The following is a 20,047-nucleotide window of genomic DNA, read 5'->3' as shown; positions in this document are numbered from 1 at the left end:
ATATAGTACACTCATCATCATTTGGTTGTAATCCAGAGAGATTAGAAAACTTATCTAGATCCTCTATGAGGCTGTGGAGGGAACCAAATTGTGGATTTAAAAGAAAACATGTATCATCAGCGTACAGTGACACCTTTGTTTTTATGCCCTGGATCTCTAGCCCCTCATATTATTGTTGGATCTGATTTTAATAGCTAACATTTCGATGGCCATAATAAATAGATATGCAGAGAGTGGACAACCTTGTTTTACCCCTCTTGACAGTTTAATCAATTCTGAGAAGTAGCCATTACTATTTTACACCTAGGGTTACTATACATATCTTTAACCCATTGTATAAGTTATTCTCCAAATTTGAAATATTTCAGGCATTTATATATATATTCCAGTCATACTTTATCAAAAGTCTTTTCAAAATCAGTTAAGAATACCAGGCCTGGTTTCCCAGATTTCTCATAGAGTTCTATTGTTTTCAGTACTTGTCTTGTAAACTCAGCAAGAAAGAAACGTCCCTTTTTCAGGACACTGTCTTTCAAAGATAATTTGTAAAAATCCAAATAACTTCACAGATCTTCATTGTAAAGGGTTTAAACACGCTTGTTCAATGAACCATAAACAATCAATGAACATGCACCTGTGGAACAGTCATTAAGACACTAACAGCCGATAGGCAATTAAGATCACTGTTATGAAAACTTAGGACACTACGGAGGCCTTTCTACAGACTCTGAAAAACACCAACAACAAAAAATGCACAGGGTCCCTGCTCATCTGAGTGAATGTGCCTTAGGCATGCTGCAAGGAGACATGGGAACTGCAGATGTGGCCAGGGAAATAAATTGCAATGTCTGTACTGTGAGATGCCTAAAACAGCGCTACAGGGAGACAGGATGGACAGCTGATCATCCTAGCATGTGTACCAACACCTGCACAGGATCGACACACCTGAACATCACACCTGCGGGACAGGTACAGGATGGCAACAACAACTTCCCAACAACTGCCCAGGAACGCACAATCCCTCCATCAGTCAGTGCTCAGACTCTCCGCAATAGGCTGAGAGAGGCTGGACCGAGGGCTTGTAGGCCTGTTGTAAGGCAGGTCCTCACCAAACATCACCAGCAACAACATCACCTATGGGCACAAACCCACCGTCACTGGACCAGACAGGACTGGCAAAAAGTGCTCTTCACTGACGAGTCGCGGTTTTGTCTCACCAGGGGTGATGGTTGGATTCGTGTTTATCGTCGAAGGAATGAGCTTTACACCGAGGCCTGTACACTGAAGCGGGATTGATTTGGAGGGTCCGTCATGGTCTGGGGCAGTGTGTAATAGCATCATCGGACTGAGCTTGTTGTCATTGCAGGCAATCTCAATGCTGTGCATTACAGGGAAGACATCCTCCTCCCTCATGTGGTACCCTTCCTGCAGGCTCATCCTGACATGACCCTCCAGCATGACAATGCCACCAGCCATACTGCTCATTCCTGCAAGACAGGAATGTCAGTGTTCTGCCATGTTCAGCGAAGAGCCCAGATCTCAATCCCATTGAGCATGTTTGGGACCCCCCAGAAATGTCTGGGAAGTTGCAGGTGCCTTGGTGGAAGAATGGGGTAACATCTCACAGCAAGAACTGGCAAATCTGATGCAGTCCATAAGGAGGAGATGCACTGCAGTACTATTCAGCTGGTGGCCACATCAGTTACTGACTGTTACTTTTGATTTGTTCAGGGACACATTATTCAATTTCTGTTAGTCACATGTCTGTGGAACTTGTTCAGTTTTTGTCTCAGTTGTTGAATCTTGTTATGTTCACACAAATATTTTCACATGTTAAGTTTGCTGAAAATAAACATGTTTTTTTGCTGAGTTTAGTATCTCCAATGTATCATCCATGTAAAAAAAACTGTCTGATTAGGATGAATCATATCCGAAAATAACTTTTTAATTCTATGTGCTATGCATTTTGCTAGAATTTTTGCATCACAACACTGAAATGTAAGGGGGCCTCCAATTTTTTTAAATGGACTGGATCTTTATATTTAACACTTGGGTCCTGTTTCAGTAATAATGAAATCCAACTTTCTTGTAATTAATTACCACATTTTCTTCACTGAACTAGTTTGAATATTTGCCTATTGAAAACTACAACTCCTTACAGCGTCACACAGTTTGTTTTCGATTTTATTTCTCTCATGCTTTATAGGATTTCTCTCTGAAGAAACAGTGCGTTGATAAATACGTTGGTCAATTAGTTGTTTAATAATATATATTTTTAAAACATTTAATCGCTCAGTTCTACAAGTTCAACAAAATTGTACATTGTCAGGAAATGTCTTAATTTGTTATTGACAGATTTCAGAGATAAATCCAACCATGTGATATTGTTGTGTTGGCATTAGAATGTGGTGTGGTAGGTTTTCATTGGATGGGTCTTTACGTGGCACTGCCAGCACAACTATACAATAATAGGGGCATAGTTGAGGGCATAACTATTACTAACTATTGTGGTAAGAGTTTGTAATCAGATGTTCACTTCCTAGTCCCTGTCAAACATCCTGAGCTTGTAAGTGTTACTTGGTATGGCCCATCTGAGAGGGAAAAGTGGCAGACATTTTGGAGCGTTGCTGAGCGCCCCTTCACGGTAGTCTTAGCTTTTAGAGATTCCACATTCATCTCTGTTGGCTGCACTAAAGGCAGCCCATGAGCATGTATCGAGTGGATTTCTTCCCACTATGCCCATTTATCTAAACTTGAATACAAAATAGGTGAGGGAAACGAAAGGGGGGAAATGAGAAAGGGAAATTCAGCCTGGATTTGGGACCTTTCTTTTCTCCTCTGGAATGCATCAAGTTAGGCTACGAGTAGTGGCTGTGGGTCGGCAGATCTTTTAATTGCCTAAATGGAAAAGCCATGTACAAGATGTCTGGACTGTAACTGCCAAGCCGTGCTGGAGTGAGAGATTTGTAATGACTCCTCATGGGAGAACAACTCTGCGGCCTTTTATCTATCACATTCATGTCGTTCATGTGTAGCCTCTCACTACAACTTGCACAAACTCTGTCACTTATAGTGAGCTTAGCAGGAAATGTCAATGAGCAACCATTTGCATGTACTTATGAAGGATAATTACTGTTAGTGCATTATTAATGTGCTGTATGGTACATTCCAACCATAAGAACATGATATAGTGGTTTTAAAGAGTTGTGTCTGCATGCCACAAATCCACACTTGACCAAATATTGAATAACAAAGGGATACTAATGTGCTCTGTAATATTATTGCATAACCATAAGTCTGAAAATCTCTACGTTTTATTATACCATATTATAGTCGATTTATGGCATGGTAAAAATACATATGATTTCTGTTTCTGTTTGAGAATTGAAATACCTTCACCCAAATGTTGATACCAAAAGTTTATGAGGTGCAGAAATCAAGGTAGCTTTCTACTGAGCCAAGGTACCTCCTAAATCAGATTACGGTAAAATGGAAAGTAGGTGCAGAATATCTGCAGCCTCAAGTGTGTCAAAGTCAATATGTTTGTCAGATTGCCCCTGAACAGTAACCCGACTCCATAAATGATATCGTGTTCTATGTAATGAAGTCTCTTAAACTTGGCACTTGCTGTGACTTTGCCCGAGAGCATATTCTCACTTGTTCTAACCTATTGTGACTGAATGACTGTTGAATAGAAAAAGGCTCACAACCTGATTTACAATTATAGCCAGGCTATTTCTGTTAGGGCGTGAGAGGTTGTCTCTGTCCTGGCTTTCTGCTCTACTGATCTGAAGAGAAATACATGGAGTAATCCATTAAATGGTCCTGTTTTTCTTCTTTCTCCAAACAGAATATCATGAATTTGACAGACCCTGTTCAATGAAATCAAGGAGAGGTGAAGATTACCATTTATCATGTATTTAATGTTAACCTTTAAACCAGAGTAGCTAATATTATGCATTTGAAGGTTTTAGATGACAAATCAAAAAGTCAATTTCATTTCCAGACTTCAATTCTCCTCATAGCTTAATGATTTATTGTCATCATCTTTTGACAGGTAATTACGTAGCAGATTTATATCTAGCTTGATTTCACAGACACTTGAGAATCATCCATATATTATTAATGGCATGACTTTAGTCCTACTGCCAAGTGACAGATGACACAATGTTAATGTATCAGCCATGTATTGGTGTAATTTATTAAGACGTACTATATAGACATAAATGGACGTATGAAGAATCCTTATCCACACAGTTGTCCGCATGGGTGTTCACTGTGGTCCGTGAAACTAGGACTGTTTTTAGATTCAATTGCCAGCAATGTGAAGGGCACCTTTAGCCTTGTGTGACAATCTGTTTGTGTTGGGATGATTTGACCTAAGAGGCTGGACTGAATCATCAGAGAATGAACCTGACTATATCAGTGACCAAACATAAGGGTAGTGGCTCATTATCTAAAGAAAGTCAAACGCAAATTACACGTCGTTCTCTGAAGCTCTCTTCTGATGACTCATGTCAACTCGAGAGGTATAATTTCCATGTTCCATTTGTAATGCATGAGAGGATGATGGTAATTATTCCTTTGATATATTATCCCCTTGAAAAGAACAAACAAAGTGGACTGCGTGAGAAAGTCAGACCTGGCCTGTGTTGACCCCGTAGTGAGTAGAGGAGTAGCATCTAATGAGTGACAAATGACTACATTTAATCAAATCAAATCACATTTTATTGGTCACATACACATGGTTAGCAGATGTTATTGCGAGTGTAGCGAAATGCTTATGCTTCTAGATCCGACAGTGCAGCATTATCTAACAATTCCACACTAGATATCCACTAAGGTAATATCTAACAATTCCACTACAAAACCTAATATCTAAGAAATGTAAAGGACACACAACCCCTCAACAACTCTACTGCCGCCAGGGTGCATCAAAGCAATCTGGTCATCCTAATGGCATGTTGTATCAGAGATAGACCGGGGACTGTAGCCAGCCTTTAATCACAACCACTGACAGACAGGTTCATATGGAGGCATGTCAATGCAAATTCATGACCTTCTGATCAAACACAGTGTATGTATTAGGCATACTCATTACAGTGTATCATGTAATTTCTAGTCTCAACCTATTGTCACCAGGAAGTAAAAGTGGCCTTGAAGCCTCAATCTAATGTAATACTTTCTCTGTGAAACCTTAAGGTCACATAGTTTTCAATGTCCTTTTGTTTGGTTCTGTCCTCTCCTACTGCCATAGGTTGTCTTCTATAGCAGTAAGGGGTGTAAGGTGTGGAAACATCCATTTGTCTGTCTGACAAGCTTACATACTAAACTCCTATGTGATTTTTAAAAAAAATGTTGGCACTAACTGAGGGTGGGGTGTGGATATAAAGTGGTAATTGCACAGAGAATGTGCTGGTGACCCCTGTTCCTGATATTACACTGATGTTTTATTATTCACAGGATGTCAGTATTGCCTACAAGAACAGGACATGCTGTGGCTCATAATATAAGCAGAGACTCATGTAATGAAGCTTTTGCTCCGTCTCAGAATACATCAAAGAGCCTTTATCATGTCTCATACTTTATACACAGGCACACACACAAATGCACAAATCACATAGGAATGTACTTTAGTGAGATTTTCCTGATTTTCCTGTTCCTACACATTTTTACCTGCTCAACATCTCATTGCTTTTCGTCTCCATTGCTTTTTTACTATTATAGCATTGCCAATACTACCATAGCCACTGGGTTTATCACAATAAAAGGCTCACTTGGGAGATTAAATTCTGAAGTAGTTGAGCAATGAAAGGCACCCTTGAAACAAAGTGTCTCATGTCCAGAGGCAAATGTTACAGATTCAATTTAGGATGTTTGGCAATCTGCTGAGAGTGAAACATCTCAAGTGGAAAATGGAAATGTTTTTGATTGAGAAGGGGTTGATGATGACAAAATCCCTTCATTTGTTTCCTTTCATTAATTCCCCTGTGTTGGCTTCTTCTAAAACATATCAGCAACAAAGATACTTGGGAATAATTATTTGTTCTTTCCTTGTTTCCTGTTTTTCTAAGAGGTCCAGAATTTCAGTTAGTAGGCCTAAATAAACAGAGCCTCTCTCAGGCCCCAACACAATGTGCCATTTGCATCATAACAAGCCCATCCCAATACCACTACAGCATCCTTGTGAAATACTCTGGATACAGATGGAAAATATCCCCATGAAGAATTCATGAATGGATTTCCATGCTTATGAATTAATTCCCATGCACATTTTTATGTTGTAACCCCCATCCCTCCCTAGACTAGATGTAGGCAACATTGCCCCCGACTTAACCCAGAAACATGCAGATCTAACCAGATATAGAGCTTCTCAGGGTGGAATAGGTATTTTTGGCAAATAAATAAATGTGGCCATTCGGGAATTGAGAAAGAGTAAAGCTGAACTCTTTTTTTAAAATTAGTAACTACAATAATTATTATAATCATTGTTATTATAATAATAATTTCCATTTCATATCCTGATTACAAAAAGAAGGTAGCTTCCAGGCTGAACAGTCAGTGATGTTATGCAAGAGGGGGAGTGCTGGATCTAAAGTGAACAATTGATTTGCAGACAGATAGGCACACTCTCTTCACATTGCTGTGGTTTATTTGACAGATTGCCAATGCATACAGATGTAGGATCTTAATTTGATCACTATTTTGTTGCTGAGAATATTCCTGCAAAATTTCCAATTTGACATTTCCGACTGGATTTCCCCTAATGAAAAGTGTATCAACCCTTACAAAAATGTCCATTAATTATAATCCACATCATAATTCATAATTGCTGTTGTTGCAGGATTATTTTCTTGCTGTAGCAAACTGGATAAAATTAGGATCCTACATCTGTATCTTAGGCTATTAATCGATTTGATAAATGTATATCTCTTCATTGCAGGTTTTCCTATGGATTTTATTAAAATATGTATGAAAATATGAACACTGTACGTCAGTTTTTGGCTTCAGTGCATCCGTTATTCCATAATATAATCAATGAGAAAACATAGTGTAATTTTTACTTTTTATGGCTGCATGGGCAGTATTGAGTAGCTTGGATGAAAAGGTGCCCATTGTAAACGGCTAGCTCCTCAGTCTCAGTTGCTAATATATGCATATTATTATTAGTATTGGATAGAAAACACTCTAAAGTTTCCAAAACTGTCAAAATATTGTCTGTGAGTATAACAGAACTGATATTGCAGGCGAAACCCTGAGGAAAATCAAAACAGGAAGTGGCTTCTATTTTGAAAACTCCATGTTCCATAGCCTCCCTTTGCTGGATTTAAAGGGATATGAACCAGATTCCTTTTCCTATCGCTTCCTCAAGGTGTCAACAGTTTTCAGACATAGTTTCAGGCTTTTATTTTGAAAATTGAGCCAGAACGATAACATCGATAACAAACTCAAGTGGTCACATGAGTTTTGCTCGCACAACAGAGTTTGGACAGCCATTGTTTTCCCCTCTCCTGAAAAACATTTGCGGTTGATATATTATCGATTATATATTTTAAAAACAACCTGAGGATTGATTATAAAAAACGTTTGACATGTTTCTGTGGACATTATGGAAACTATTTGGAATTTTTGTCTGCATTGTCATGACCGCTCTTTCCTGTGGATTTCTGACCATAACGCGACAAACAAACAGGTATTTTGGATATAAAAATGATCTTTATGGAACAAACGGAACATTTGTTGTGTAACTGGGAATCTCGTGAGGTGAAAACATCTGAAGATCATCAAAGGTAAACGATTAATTTGATTGCTTTTCTGATTTTCGTGACCAAGCTGCCTGATGCTAAGTGTACTTAATGTTTTGTAGTGCGATCAATAAATTTACACAACCGCTTGGATTGCTTTCGCTGAAAAGCATCATTTCAAAATCTGACACGACCGGTGGATTAATAAAAGGCTAAGCTGTGTTTTCCTATATTGCACTTGTGATTTCATGAATATAAATATTTGTAGTAATATTTATTGAATGTGGCGCTATGCTATTCAGCGGTTGTTGATGACACTTATCCCGATATCGGGATTGCAGCCATAACAAGTTTTAAAAGAGAGATACTGTAAGAGGAAGCAGTCGCTAGAAGTTAAGTATACAGTAGGCTACTGTATGGAGGCTGTACAGTATATAGGAAACATTTCTTTATTCACGTCTCTCAACTCTCAATGAAAGGAATAGGTTAAGTCAGAGGAAAAAACAAGCAAAGGCCTAGCTTAGAAGGTCTAACTATATTAGTGAATTCTAAAGTGTAAATATTTTATATGCCATTTATTTCACTGGTCATTGAGGTTGTTTCACACAGCTCTTTGGTTATTGTGGGCAACCAGTGAGAGGTAGAATTGGCAGAGTTTCCAATCAGTGTTGCCAACATCACCTACGGGGACTTCACCCCTTTATTTGCTTTACACACACATACATGCACACGCACACACACTCACACACACGCCCACAAACAAAAATGGGAAATCTTAAGCCACTTTTCCATTATCATTAAATTAATTATTTGCTTACAGAGGGGAAACAACGTTTGTGGTCCACAATACTGTTGAGGCAGTTACACAGACATCCACTCAAAAAGCTTTTTAATATTACCTTCTCCCTATTTCACTTACTAAACTACCAACGATTTTCATACTATGTGTTTTTAAACAGGTTCTTGGGGTACAATATTCCTAGTTTTGAAAATAACTCTTCCCACTGAGAACAAACTGGTTGAATCAACGTTGTTTCAATGTAATTTGTCATCGTATTGTGACATGGAACCTACGTGGAAAAGTAATGAACATAAACTGTTGTTTTGAGGGTGGAAGGTGTCGTAATTGCAACTGATTTTCAACATAGACAAACCTTGTATAAAATATGTTACATTTTTACCTTTGAAACAAAGTCAGATCTTTAACGTTATATCCGCTACCAGAAAAAAATACGGCTGGGCAGCACGTCCTACTGGAGAGTTGATCTAACTGCTATTCATTTGGTCTCCCATCCAGGGTTCCAAGCCCAGCATAGCTTTGATATTTGTCACTGACTATTACCAATGTGTTATTGTTAGAATGATTATTGAGAGATCTCTTAATGACTAAATATAGTCACTGTTATTATCAAAGTCATTCCAACAGAACAAATTAAATATAACCATAATCTATAAATCATGTCATCAATTATACTATTTAGGCCTATATTTGTTATTATTTTTTACCTTTATTTAACTAGGCAAGTCAGTTAAGAACAAATTCTTATTTACAATGACGGCCTACCAAAAGGCAAAAGGCCTCCTCCGAGGGCGGGGGCCTGGGATTAATTATTTTAAATAAAAACAATATAAATATAGGACAAAGCACACATCACAACAAGAGAGACAACACAACATTACATAAAAGAGAGACCTAAGACAACAACATAGCAAGGCAGCAACACTTAACAACACAGCATGGAAGCAACACAACATAGCAACAACATGGTAGCAGCACAAAATATGGTACAAACATTATTGGGCATAGACAACATTACAAAGGGCAAGAAGATAGAGACAACAATACATCACACAAAAGAGCCACAACTGTCAGTAAGAGTGTCCATGATTGAGTCTTTGAATGAAGAGATTGAAATAAATATAGCATTTGCAAAGTCATCAAGAGCTATTGTTTCAATTCATTCCAGGATTAAACTAAAAATGGACAGTACAAATAGGCCTAGGATTTCAAGCTTTGGTTTATTTCAAATGTAGTCAATCATTATATGTTGGATCCACTTCTCCATCTCAACCAAGAATCAAAGTTAAAGAATAGGACTAAATCAAATACAGTATATTTAATTTAAAGTGCATTTAATGTTTGATTAGATTAGATTTAGTCCTATTCTTTAACTTTGATTATTGGTTGAGCTGGAGACGTGAATCCAACATATTTATTTTTACTTCGTAGACAAACTGGAATTAAAGCCAGACTAAGTTAGGGGCACAAAATATACAATATTTCCTTCAAATGTTGATATTTGGTTGTGTTGACAACCAAACACAATTTAACATTAATTTTGGAATACAGTAAATAGCCTATTAACTTGTCGACAAGTTAACATATGATATGTTGGATTCACGCATCCAACTAACCCAAAAATAATAGTTAAAGAATAGTATTAAGCCAGTGGCTCAGATGAAACTATCAAAGCACTAGATATACTTTCAATGTTGGTATTTGGTTGCATTAATAACCAAACACAATTAAATATGACTTTTGTAATAAAGTAAATAGCCTAAAGTTAAGACTATTTTACAAACTAATGTCACAGTATTTATTCAACCTTAAAATGAGTAACACATCCATGGCCACAGGTTAGCCTACAGTGACTATACATGTATTCTAATGTCATCATAGAAAGAGTGCATGTTCAAGATAGCATGCAAAAATCACAGGTCGGTGGAGAGCTTCACAAAAATCTTCACAAGTTCTTATAATAATCTGTGCAGAATCTCGAACAGCATTGCTCACTTGCACTATGTATTTACACAATAATCTCAACCGCAATCCTGGTCATTTGGTTGTGCTATTGGATGAAGCACAGTGATAACACCTCTCTGGCACCAGTGGGACGGTAGCGTCCCACCTGGCCAACAGCCAGTGAAATTGCAGAGCGCTAAAATTCTAAATACACCATTTGTAATATAAACATTTCTTGTAAATACATGTGTTTTACATCATTTCAAAGCTTAACATCTTATTAATCCAGCCACTGTGTCAGATTTCAAGAAGGCTTTACGTCAAAAGAAAACCATGCGATTGTCTGAGGAGAGCACCCAGCTAACAAAAGTATTACTAGCATTTTCCAACCAAGCATTAGCGTCACAAAAGTCAGAAATAACAATAAAATAAATCTCTTACCTGTGAAAATATTCCTCATTGGCAATGCCAATTGTCCTAGCTCCACAGTGAATGTTAGTTTTGTTTGATAAAATCTATTTTTATAGCCTAACATTAAATATTTGTAAAACGCTTGCGTCGTGATTTCCGTCTCATTCAACTTTGGATGAAACATTCATGGTAAATACACACACTAAACACACGTTTATCCAGTCATGGTTGGTTTCATTGCAATCCTCTGTTTGGTAGTAACACAATCACTTGATGGCTCTTTTCTGGGACGTATTGACCGAAACAAACCGATTTGAAGACACCAATCAATGACCTCATTGCTCACCAATGGTAGGAGCGGTCTATCGTTGATTGACTGTATTTTGGCCCAATGACCACTGATCATCTTGAAATCTAGCTTGGAAGATAGCCAATGAGCTGAGGTAAACGGCAATATGTAATGGTTATACGTTCGAAGACCAGCCTTTGTCGTAAACTCTGGCATAAAGGAGGTTCATTCCCCATTGATAATCCTACTTGACGGAGCCACGAGTGTTACGCATAGCAGTACACAGTGAAGAGCATTTTCCGAAATTCTATATATTTAAATTATGGCGAATAAATCAGGAAAAGCGAAAACAAAGTCTAGATATACAGATGTTACCCAAATTATCGAAGAAATTGATAGGATACTACAATGTTCTCCACAAGACCACGAAATGGTACAATACATTTGTCTATCATTTCATTGACATTGCTGTGGTGAATGCCTTCATCCTCCAGAAGGAAATGGCCAAGAGCTGTGGACAGCCCCCCATCTCACAGCTAGCCTTCAGGGAGCTGCTCATCCAGGAGTTTGCTAGCTACAGCAAGTCCACTGTAGCACCTTCTGTCCCCTCTACCTCTGTCCCTTCTGCTCCAACCAGTGGTGTTCACCTTCCCAGATTCATCTCTGCGGGCATGAATGTGCCTCAGGGCAAAAAGGGCACAGTAGGGAGACGTCGTTGTGCCCTTTGTCACAGGAAATGCCCCATCACCAGCACCACCTGTTCAGTAAGCCTCTGCTTTACAGCAGAAAGAGACTGCTATGGGCCATGGCAACAGCTGCACAATATTGTGTAGAGGACTGAGGGTCTTCACATTATTGTAAATAGAAAATGTGTAAATAGTTACCCTTGTTATTTTATTTTTTAAATATGTTTTATATATATTTTTGGGGTGTGCGTTAGAATAGCATTTATGTATTTTGTATATAGTTCTTTCCTTCAAAATGTATCACTGTACCAATTCAGCCACTTGGGTACATTTGGGTACATGTGTGTGGGACACCTGGGTGACTTCATGCTCAATGTCATGTATCATGTAGCTCGCTCATTTCGGAAGTTATCTATCTAAAACTTTGCTCAGCTATTATTGCCATCTTATGTTCTTCATTCAAATAATCCTCAGCATCCCATCTGTATGTTTGGCTGTTCTTGGTCATTTGAAAGATGATGCAGCAACAATAAAAAACAGAAAACGTGTGTTTATTTCCTTGTATTTTCTTCTACCAGATCTATTGTGTTATATTCTCCTACATTCAATTCACATTTCCACAAAATTCAGAGTGTTTCCTTTCAAATGATACCAAAAATATGTATATACTTGCTTCTGGGCCTGAGCTACAGGCAGTTAGATTAGGGTATGTCTTTAGGCGGAAATTGAGAAGAAGGGGGGCTACCCCGAAGAAGTCGTGGTATAAATACAAAATATCTGACATTGTATTCCCATTTGAACTTTGTTGTGCTTTCAAATGGTAATAACACATTGGGAATTCAACAAACTTCTGGCTGTCTTTTTGAATAGGTGAATAAAGGTTGAAATCTCATTAATCAACTTATTACCAAATTTCTATGTTGAAATGATGTGGTGTGCCAAATGGTTGGTTGCATGGTCATCCATCTGTCATTGTTATGAGTTCATGTCTGTTCCCCATCAAACCCCCAGGCGTTGTCAGTTTGAAATATGAATTCCTCGGCCTGTCTGTCCTCGAAGGCTGTGTATACTACTTGCTGACAGTTGGGGAGCTTGTGGCTGTCTAGCTGAGGGCATTTGATGTAGACTCTTTCAAATACTTCTTTAGGGATTGCTCATATGGTCAGGGGCCAATGGTGGAGAATTAAATGATGGATACTCCACTGCCTCGTCTGAATCTCTTTGGCCTCGTATAACTTTATGGCCCCATTCTTCCCTGCTTGGTCGGTAAATTAGGTGTAATAAAAAAAGCATCTGAACCAGGCATTACAATCACACTGATCAACCAATTTGTCTGTGACACACCAGGCACCAGGGAGCCCTAAAGGAGCCGGCAGGCCTGGGCCCTGTAAATTACCCGCAAGAAAAGGGGACTAGGCCAGAGGTAAATGGGGGCCAAGTCAAAGCAGATTGCATAGCTTCCTCCAACCCTCCCCACCCGAAAGGGAAAAGAGACTTTAGGGATGAGGGTGCCAGTCAAAGCATTACTGACACTGTGCCGGGTAGTGGGTGCCCATCTGCCACTCTACGCTTTACACCAAAAAACCCTTCCCTTTTGTCCCTTCTGAACCCAGCCTTAGAGCCGTGCTAGAGAAATCCTCTCTTATGTCCCCCATGTCCTCATTATATGCACAGGGCTCTAAGTCCATGGCTGGTTTTTACCCTCGGAGAGCTGCAGGCACGGGAGAGTGGAGTGACAGTAAAGCTATACACAGCCATGACATATCTTATTGCCTATCGTATGGGACCAGAGGGAGAAAACAGAGCATCTCTCAATTGAGCTTAAATGCGCAAATCGCTCCCTAGTGAAAGAAAGCCTTCCTTTGTAAAAGTTTCTGCACATTTTTGGGGGGAAACTTTGGAAAGATTTGCTCTGAAGGGCTAAGACTAATCAGTCCAAGGTGGCATATTTAAGAAACAATGGATAAAAAAATTATAATAAGTCTATAGAGCTTTCTTTCTCCGACAGAGACATCGCCACCACGATACGTCCAAACACTGCAGACAGCAGGTAGGACTGGGCTGACAGCAATGAATATCTATGAAACCATATGCACACATGCACTCACAAGCTACTATGTATGTGTGCATGCTGCATTTTCAGCAGCGTTTGATTTGATTAATGGACTTTCTAACTGAGGAACTTGTTCAAAGTGACACAAGCTTTTGTCTGTGTGTCATCCTCTTCCTCTTCCTGACAGTCACCAGAGTTGAAGGAGTCCCTCATCCCCTTCCTCCTGCTCCTTGTTCCTGTTTGGTTAGCGGTGGGACAACGCGATAAGAGCTGACAGCCCAGTAATGATGAATGAAAATGAAAGGGACGGGGGTAAATGTAAATGCTGAAAGCACAATGGAAAAGTGATTAAAAAGCATTTCAGTGTCTTTTATCTCCTGGTACTGCTTTCAAAGGAGCAGTCTTAGGTCTTGGAGCCTCTCGCCAGCACTTATTTCAACGTGTCTCTTACCCCCTAGAGAGGACTTGGCTTTGATTGTTTTTTAGGCTGCCTTCCATCTTCTGCCTTCAATCGTATCCCTTCCAAGTGGGCGACTTCTCAAACTTCTGTAAGCAAGCAGTTTGGCAAAGTCGTCTCCTGTCATTGACTCACTTAGCCCCACTCTATCTAGGCTACATTGTGCTTTCGCATTGAGAGAGTGACTGTCGGTGTGGAGGCGGACTACAGTATATGAGTTTTCTTAGATCTTAAGTGAATAGTAGGTGCCATGTAAAGAACTAGTGTCAGTTATTAGAAAATAGCTTTTGCTGTTTGTTGATAGGTTACAATAGCCAATTACCTGTAACATGAACTCCTGTCTATGCTTCATTGTCTGCTATAGTGATGCTCTCACCATCTAAGCGTCTCCCCCACACACGGTGCTGTGAGAATAAATGTATTTCTATAGAGACACATTGGAATATGTATATGGAATGGAATATGAGTATTTTTGCATTCCCTTTGACTCAAAGTGTTAAGAATGTTATCTCTGAATCTGCGTGAAAGTATAGAGACATTTCTATTTTCTGTATGCCTTACCTCGTTTTTGTGTCAGAGGAAGGTCTGACACCAGATGCAAGTATTACGTTGTGTCAGTTTGCTAAATTAATAATGGATGCAGCCTTTCTTTTGGGGTGGAAAGTGTTTTCATTCCGGTGGGTTGTTCCCACTGAAAGTTCATCATCAAATTAACATTGTACATTGTCTTTGTATGTCTCACTCCTCCCTCTGTTCCTTTTCATGGTGGTGTTATATTTAAACCTGCAAGCACAGCTCAATGTTCCTATTGCAGTCTGTTCTGTAGACCAGCAGTAGAAGCATGGTCTGTGGCACGGGGGAATGAAGCGCTTCCCCTCCATTTAGGGTTCACCTAGATCTCTCAAATCACCTGCAAATCTCTCTGTGACATACATGCATGATTTATTAGCAGGTATGAGTAATGTGCATGTATCCATATTAAATATTCAGAGGAATTAAAATAAAAAAAGTTTCTAAGTCTGCCATAATGGCTTTACACAAGGGTTGCATTTTAGCATCAATTGCCACTCACGTATGTTACTGAAATTAGATTATATGGAAACTTGGGACATGCTATGGAATGTGGAGACAAAATGATGATCTACTCGAAATTCAGTGTCAATAATAGATCATGTTTAATCACATAATGATACAATATTCAGGCTGCTACTTGGAGTCAGAATGCCCTATACTCTGACAAGTAGATCATCACCATCAATGACAGAGAGCTGTTGAGGTTGATTTGTCAAGAAGGTAATCTGAATATGATTTTGATCAAGCCACGTAGGACAATGCCTCCAACAATCTCTTGGCAGACCGAAACAAATGAAAGGTCATGCAGACATTTGGACTGATTACTTTGGGACTGATTATTTGGACTGATTACTCTTGAGCACATGACTAAAAAGTACAATTCCATTAAATAGTTATTACAAAATTACTTTCAGTGAAAAGGAGCCAAGAAAGACCTAGGGACCTTCTCCTTTTGTCCTTTCTCCCCCAAACCCTGGAGATGTGAACTTGAGACCTGTGCGCTGAGTAAAAGGAGATGTTGGGATGCTGCCTTGTTCGCACAACTGTCTCCTGAGCACTAATTCCCTTAATTATCAGGCCTGGGAGATAAGTCCCCAGTGAGCTCTGTTAAATGTGGTTCTGCTCTACACACTCTCCAATCCAATTTGCTGTTATTTTTTAAAAAGAGAGCAGGGTAATGGTGCTTGAGGGTGTAGAGCAAGATGGAGGAGGGAGAGGGGGGCTTGGACTGTTAGTGGTATGAACTGTTCTGTAGTTGAGCTGACTGAGAAAGGAAAATAAATGGTTTCCACTTTAATTTGAGATTTCTTTAGTGTATAGATGTAGGAGAAAGGGCTGCATCTTTGAAGGCTGGCCTTGGCGGAGCAATTGAATGCAGAGCAGAGTTTTACCATACAAACACTTTCAAATGTAGTATTTGATAAGATGAATATCCTGGACTTGAGAGCCTCCGTCCTTTGATTCTCCTCCCAGGCCTCCTCTCAAACGTAGTCTCAAATATGTCCTTCCCAGCTTTGCCTTTGTATGTAATGCAGTGATAGAGATGGCTACGGAGGCTGTAGCAGTCAGGATGCACAGATACAAAGTAAAGCAGCTCGTGTCACTGCATAGCAATAGAATATGACGCTTTACAGAGAAGAAGCTGTCAAAGACATTGACATCCTCTTCAAAGTGTAAAGGATTTTTCTTACACAACGCAATTTTCTTACACAATTTCTTACACAACACAGGGATGTAGTTTTTTTGTATGAAATCAGTTAATCAATGTTTACGTGTGCCTAGGAAACTTAGCTGCTATGGATTTTGCACATGCCACATCTTTTTACATGAAGTAAATATTCTACCATGCAGTAGAGAATCCCAGTTTCATTCTGAAAACAGAAGGTGTGCTGAGGAATTGTGAAATGCAGAAAGAGGTTAACAATTATGTCAGAACTGATGAGGTGGTGAAATGATGAAAATTCATGATACAAAGTGTGAATCCATAATGTTCCACAAATGGTGCAAGAAACATAGGAATGTAATGAAATAGAGTATGTAAGGCCAATATCACATCTAACAACTATCTTAATCCTTAAAAGGATTAAACAAACTATTGTTGTGTTTTCAAATCGTGGTTTATGCATGACAGGTCTTGCTTGTAATCATTTAAAATATTTAATCAAGGCTTACTTCAATATGTATGGCTCATCGTACGTATCACAGGGTTTTAGGCATCAACCATGAGGTTAGAATAGAGTCATGATAAACTTCCTGCTCTCAGTTTAAAAATTTGTCAGAGGCAGAGACTTGCCAAGGAGACTTGTGGCTTTGCATCTCATTGAACAAAGCATGTTAATGACCAGTTTTTCTCAAATATCCTTCTGTAATGCAATGCAGCCTTTTGCTTTGGTGAAGTCAATGGTGCTCTGGCAGTGGATAACAGTTTCGCTGCTGTACATTTAACGTAAGGCTCTGAGCTCTAGCCGTCTGGGCCTGTGATGCCTCTGAGAGCTAATCATACCCGTTTCAGACAGACCTCTGTTAGACAGCTAATGGAGTGTTCTAAGGTTAATTTACAGCCATACATCCCCCATCAATAAGCAATTAAGAGGTGTGGAAACAAGAAGGCTCTCAGGCCATCAGACATTGTCCCCCCTTCGTTTTAATCAATTAATCGCTTTGGCATGTCTGCTTGAAACCCCCCAAATAGATTTAGATATAAAAGTTACACATGAAACGGCTCTATTCCCAGGCCAGTATCGCTGATGTAGGATCTTTTTAAGCGTGTCTTATCAATTGAGAGATTCATGGTGGAACTCCCACTGGGCTCTCTTTTAACCCCTTCTCCTGGTTTCACACACTGTTTTTCTTTCCTATAAAGGCTCAGAGAAGCCAAACGGACCAGACATATTCTGCTTCCTCTATGCCGGGTGTGAAGGCAAATTCACAGGAAATGCTTTATGTGATAATATAGCAGGCAGAAGATCTAATGCCAGCCTTGAGGATGCAGCAACTGGGAAAGTCTGAAACATTCAGAGTAGCAAGGAAATTTAGATGTCAACACTTTTTTCTATCTTTCATCCTCCTCAACTGATGTTGTCACTGTGACCGCCATCTGCATTTTCATATTGTTCATCCATTTATTCAACTCGCCCTCTTTTCACACTCCTGGTCATCCACTCCTATATCTCCCTTGATGGGTTTATTATTGATCTACACATTCAGTGAGGGACCGCTATTTGAGGAATTTGCTTTCAAAAGACCAGCACTAGTGTAGTGTAACATGGATTGCATGTTAAGCATCTGAATTTATGTGAAGGGGCTATATTTCCTGTTCACTCAGCTTAACTCCCATTGCTCTTCTCTGCTGTAAAGTGGTGCTCACATGTTTTCCTATTTCTGTGACATGCTTGTAGGTTTCCCTTGAGAGAGCCAGGCAATGGGCTGCTAATACTGTATGATGTGCATGAGCTCTGCTCCATATCTTTAACCAGCCCCATTAGACTGGCATGAAACCCAGGGGATCCTGAACACAGCATAGGGCCCTGGCCAACAGCCTTGCTTTATGACACAAACAATCCTGAGCACACAGTGTCAAGGATAATGAGTTTAACGTTTATAATAGTAGTATAATTAGTCATTTTTAGTACATTTTTAGCTGTCATGTGTTGTTGCCTAACCTGTCCCTTTCTCCTTCCAAAGCTCCTCCAAACAACATCTCAGTTACGGCAGAGAACTGTCCAGCTCCATTCAGCCGGTACCAGGCCCAGAACTTCACTCTACTGTGCACTGCAAAGGGAGGCAAACCTGCCCCTTCGGTGAGTCACACATTTACGCACTTGAACATGCTGTTCAGTGCATATACAGTGCAGTATATAGGACAACTCACGCTGTTAACAATATTAATGTACACATGAAAGGTTCCAGTCAGGTGTAGCCCACTGCATGTATAAATAATCTCTTCAATCATCCCCTTCTACAACTAGCCCACTGCATGTATAAATAATCTCTTTAAATATCCCCTTCTACAACTAGCCCACGGCATGTATAAATAATCTCTTCAATCATCCCCTTCTACAACTAGCCCACTGCATGTATAAATAATCTCTTTAAATATCCCCTTCTACAACTAGCCTACGGCATGTATAAATAATCTCTTCAATCATCCCCTTCTACAACTAGCCCACGGCATGTATAAATAATCTCTTCAATCATCCCCTTCTACAACTAGCCCACGGCATGTATAAATAATCTCTTCAATCATCCCCTTCTACAACTAGCCCACGGCATGTATAAATAATCTCTTCAATCATCCCCTTCTACAACTAGCCCACGGCATGTATAAATAATCTCTTCAATCATCCCCTTCTACAACTAGCCCACTGCTATATGTTGTGGTATAAAGACTTGTACATAATTGTTCATTGTTTTCTGAAAGGTATTGTTGAAAAGATAGGAGGTAAAGTAGACTCAACAAAAATGTTAACGCAACATGCCAACAATTTCAAAGATTTTACCGAGTTACAGTTCATATAAGGAAATCAGTTAGTTGAAATGAATTTATTAGGCCCTAATCTATGGATTTAACATGACTGGGAATACAGATATGCATCTGTTGGTCACAGATACCAGGGGCATGGATCAGAAAACCAGTCAGTATCTGGTATGACCACCATTTGCCTCATGCAGCGTGACACATCTCCTTCACATAGAATTTATCAGGCTGTTAATTGTGGCCTGTGGAATGTTGTCCCACTGCTCTTCAATGGCTGTGTGAAGTTGCTGGATATTGGCGGGAAATGAAACAAGCTGTCGTTCACGTCCATCCAGAGCATTTATTAACATGTCTGGTGAGTATGCAGGCCATTATCATGCGGAAACATGAGGTGATGAGTGGCACGACAATGGTCCTCAGTATCTCATCATGTTATCTCTGTGCATATTGCTATCGATAAAATGCAATGGTGTTCGTTGTCCATAGCTTATGCCTGCCCATACCATAACCCCACTTCCACCATGGGGCAGTCGGTTCACAACATTGACATCAGCAAACCGCTCGCCCACACGATGCCATACACGCTGTCTGCCATTTGCCAGGTACAGTTGAA

General features: G+C 39.6%; 1 protein-coding gene across 1 annotated transcript in view; it reads left to right on the top strand.

Annotated features, from left to right (window-relative positions):
* The window catches only part of LOC112218463 (immunoglobulin superfamily member 21), a 272,888-nt gene that overhangs the window by 228,849 nt on the left and 23,992 nt on the right, over positions 1–20,047 (top strand). Inside the window, exon 5 of the mRNA XM_024379282.2 lies at positions 18,642–18,757. Within this exon, the coding sequence (XP_024235050.1) occupies positions 18,642–18,757 (116 nt within the window). The remainder of the gene's footprint in view (positions 1–18,641; positions 18,758–20,047) is intronic.

This window comes from Oncorhynchus tshawytscha, linkage group LG02, assembly GCF_018296145.1.
Source record: "Oncorhynchus tshawytscha isolate Ot180627B linkage group LG02, Otsh_v2.0, whole genome shotgun sequence".
Taxonomy (NCBI): domain Eukaryota; kingdom Metazoa; phylum Chordata; class Actinopteri; order Salmoniformes; family Salmonidae; genus Oncorhynchus; species Oncorhynchus tshawytscha.
The sequence above is the reverse complement of the archived record's forward strand: the minus strand, read 5'-3'. Positions and strand labels throughout refer to the sequence as shown.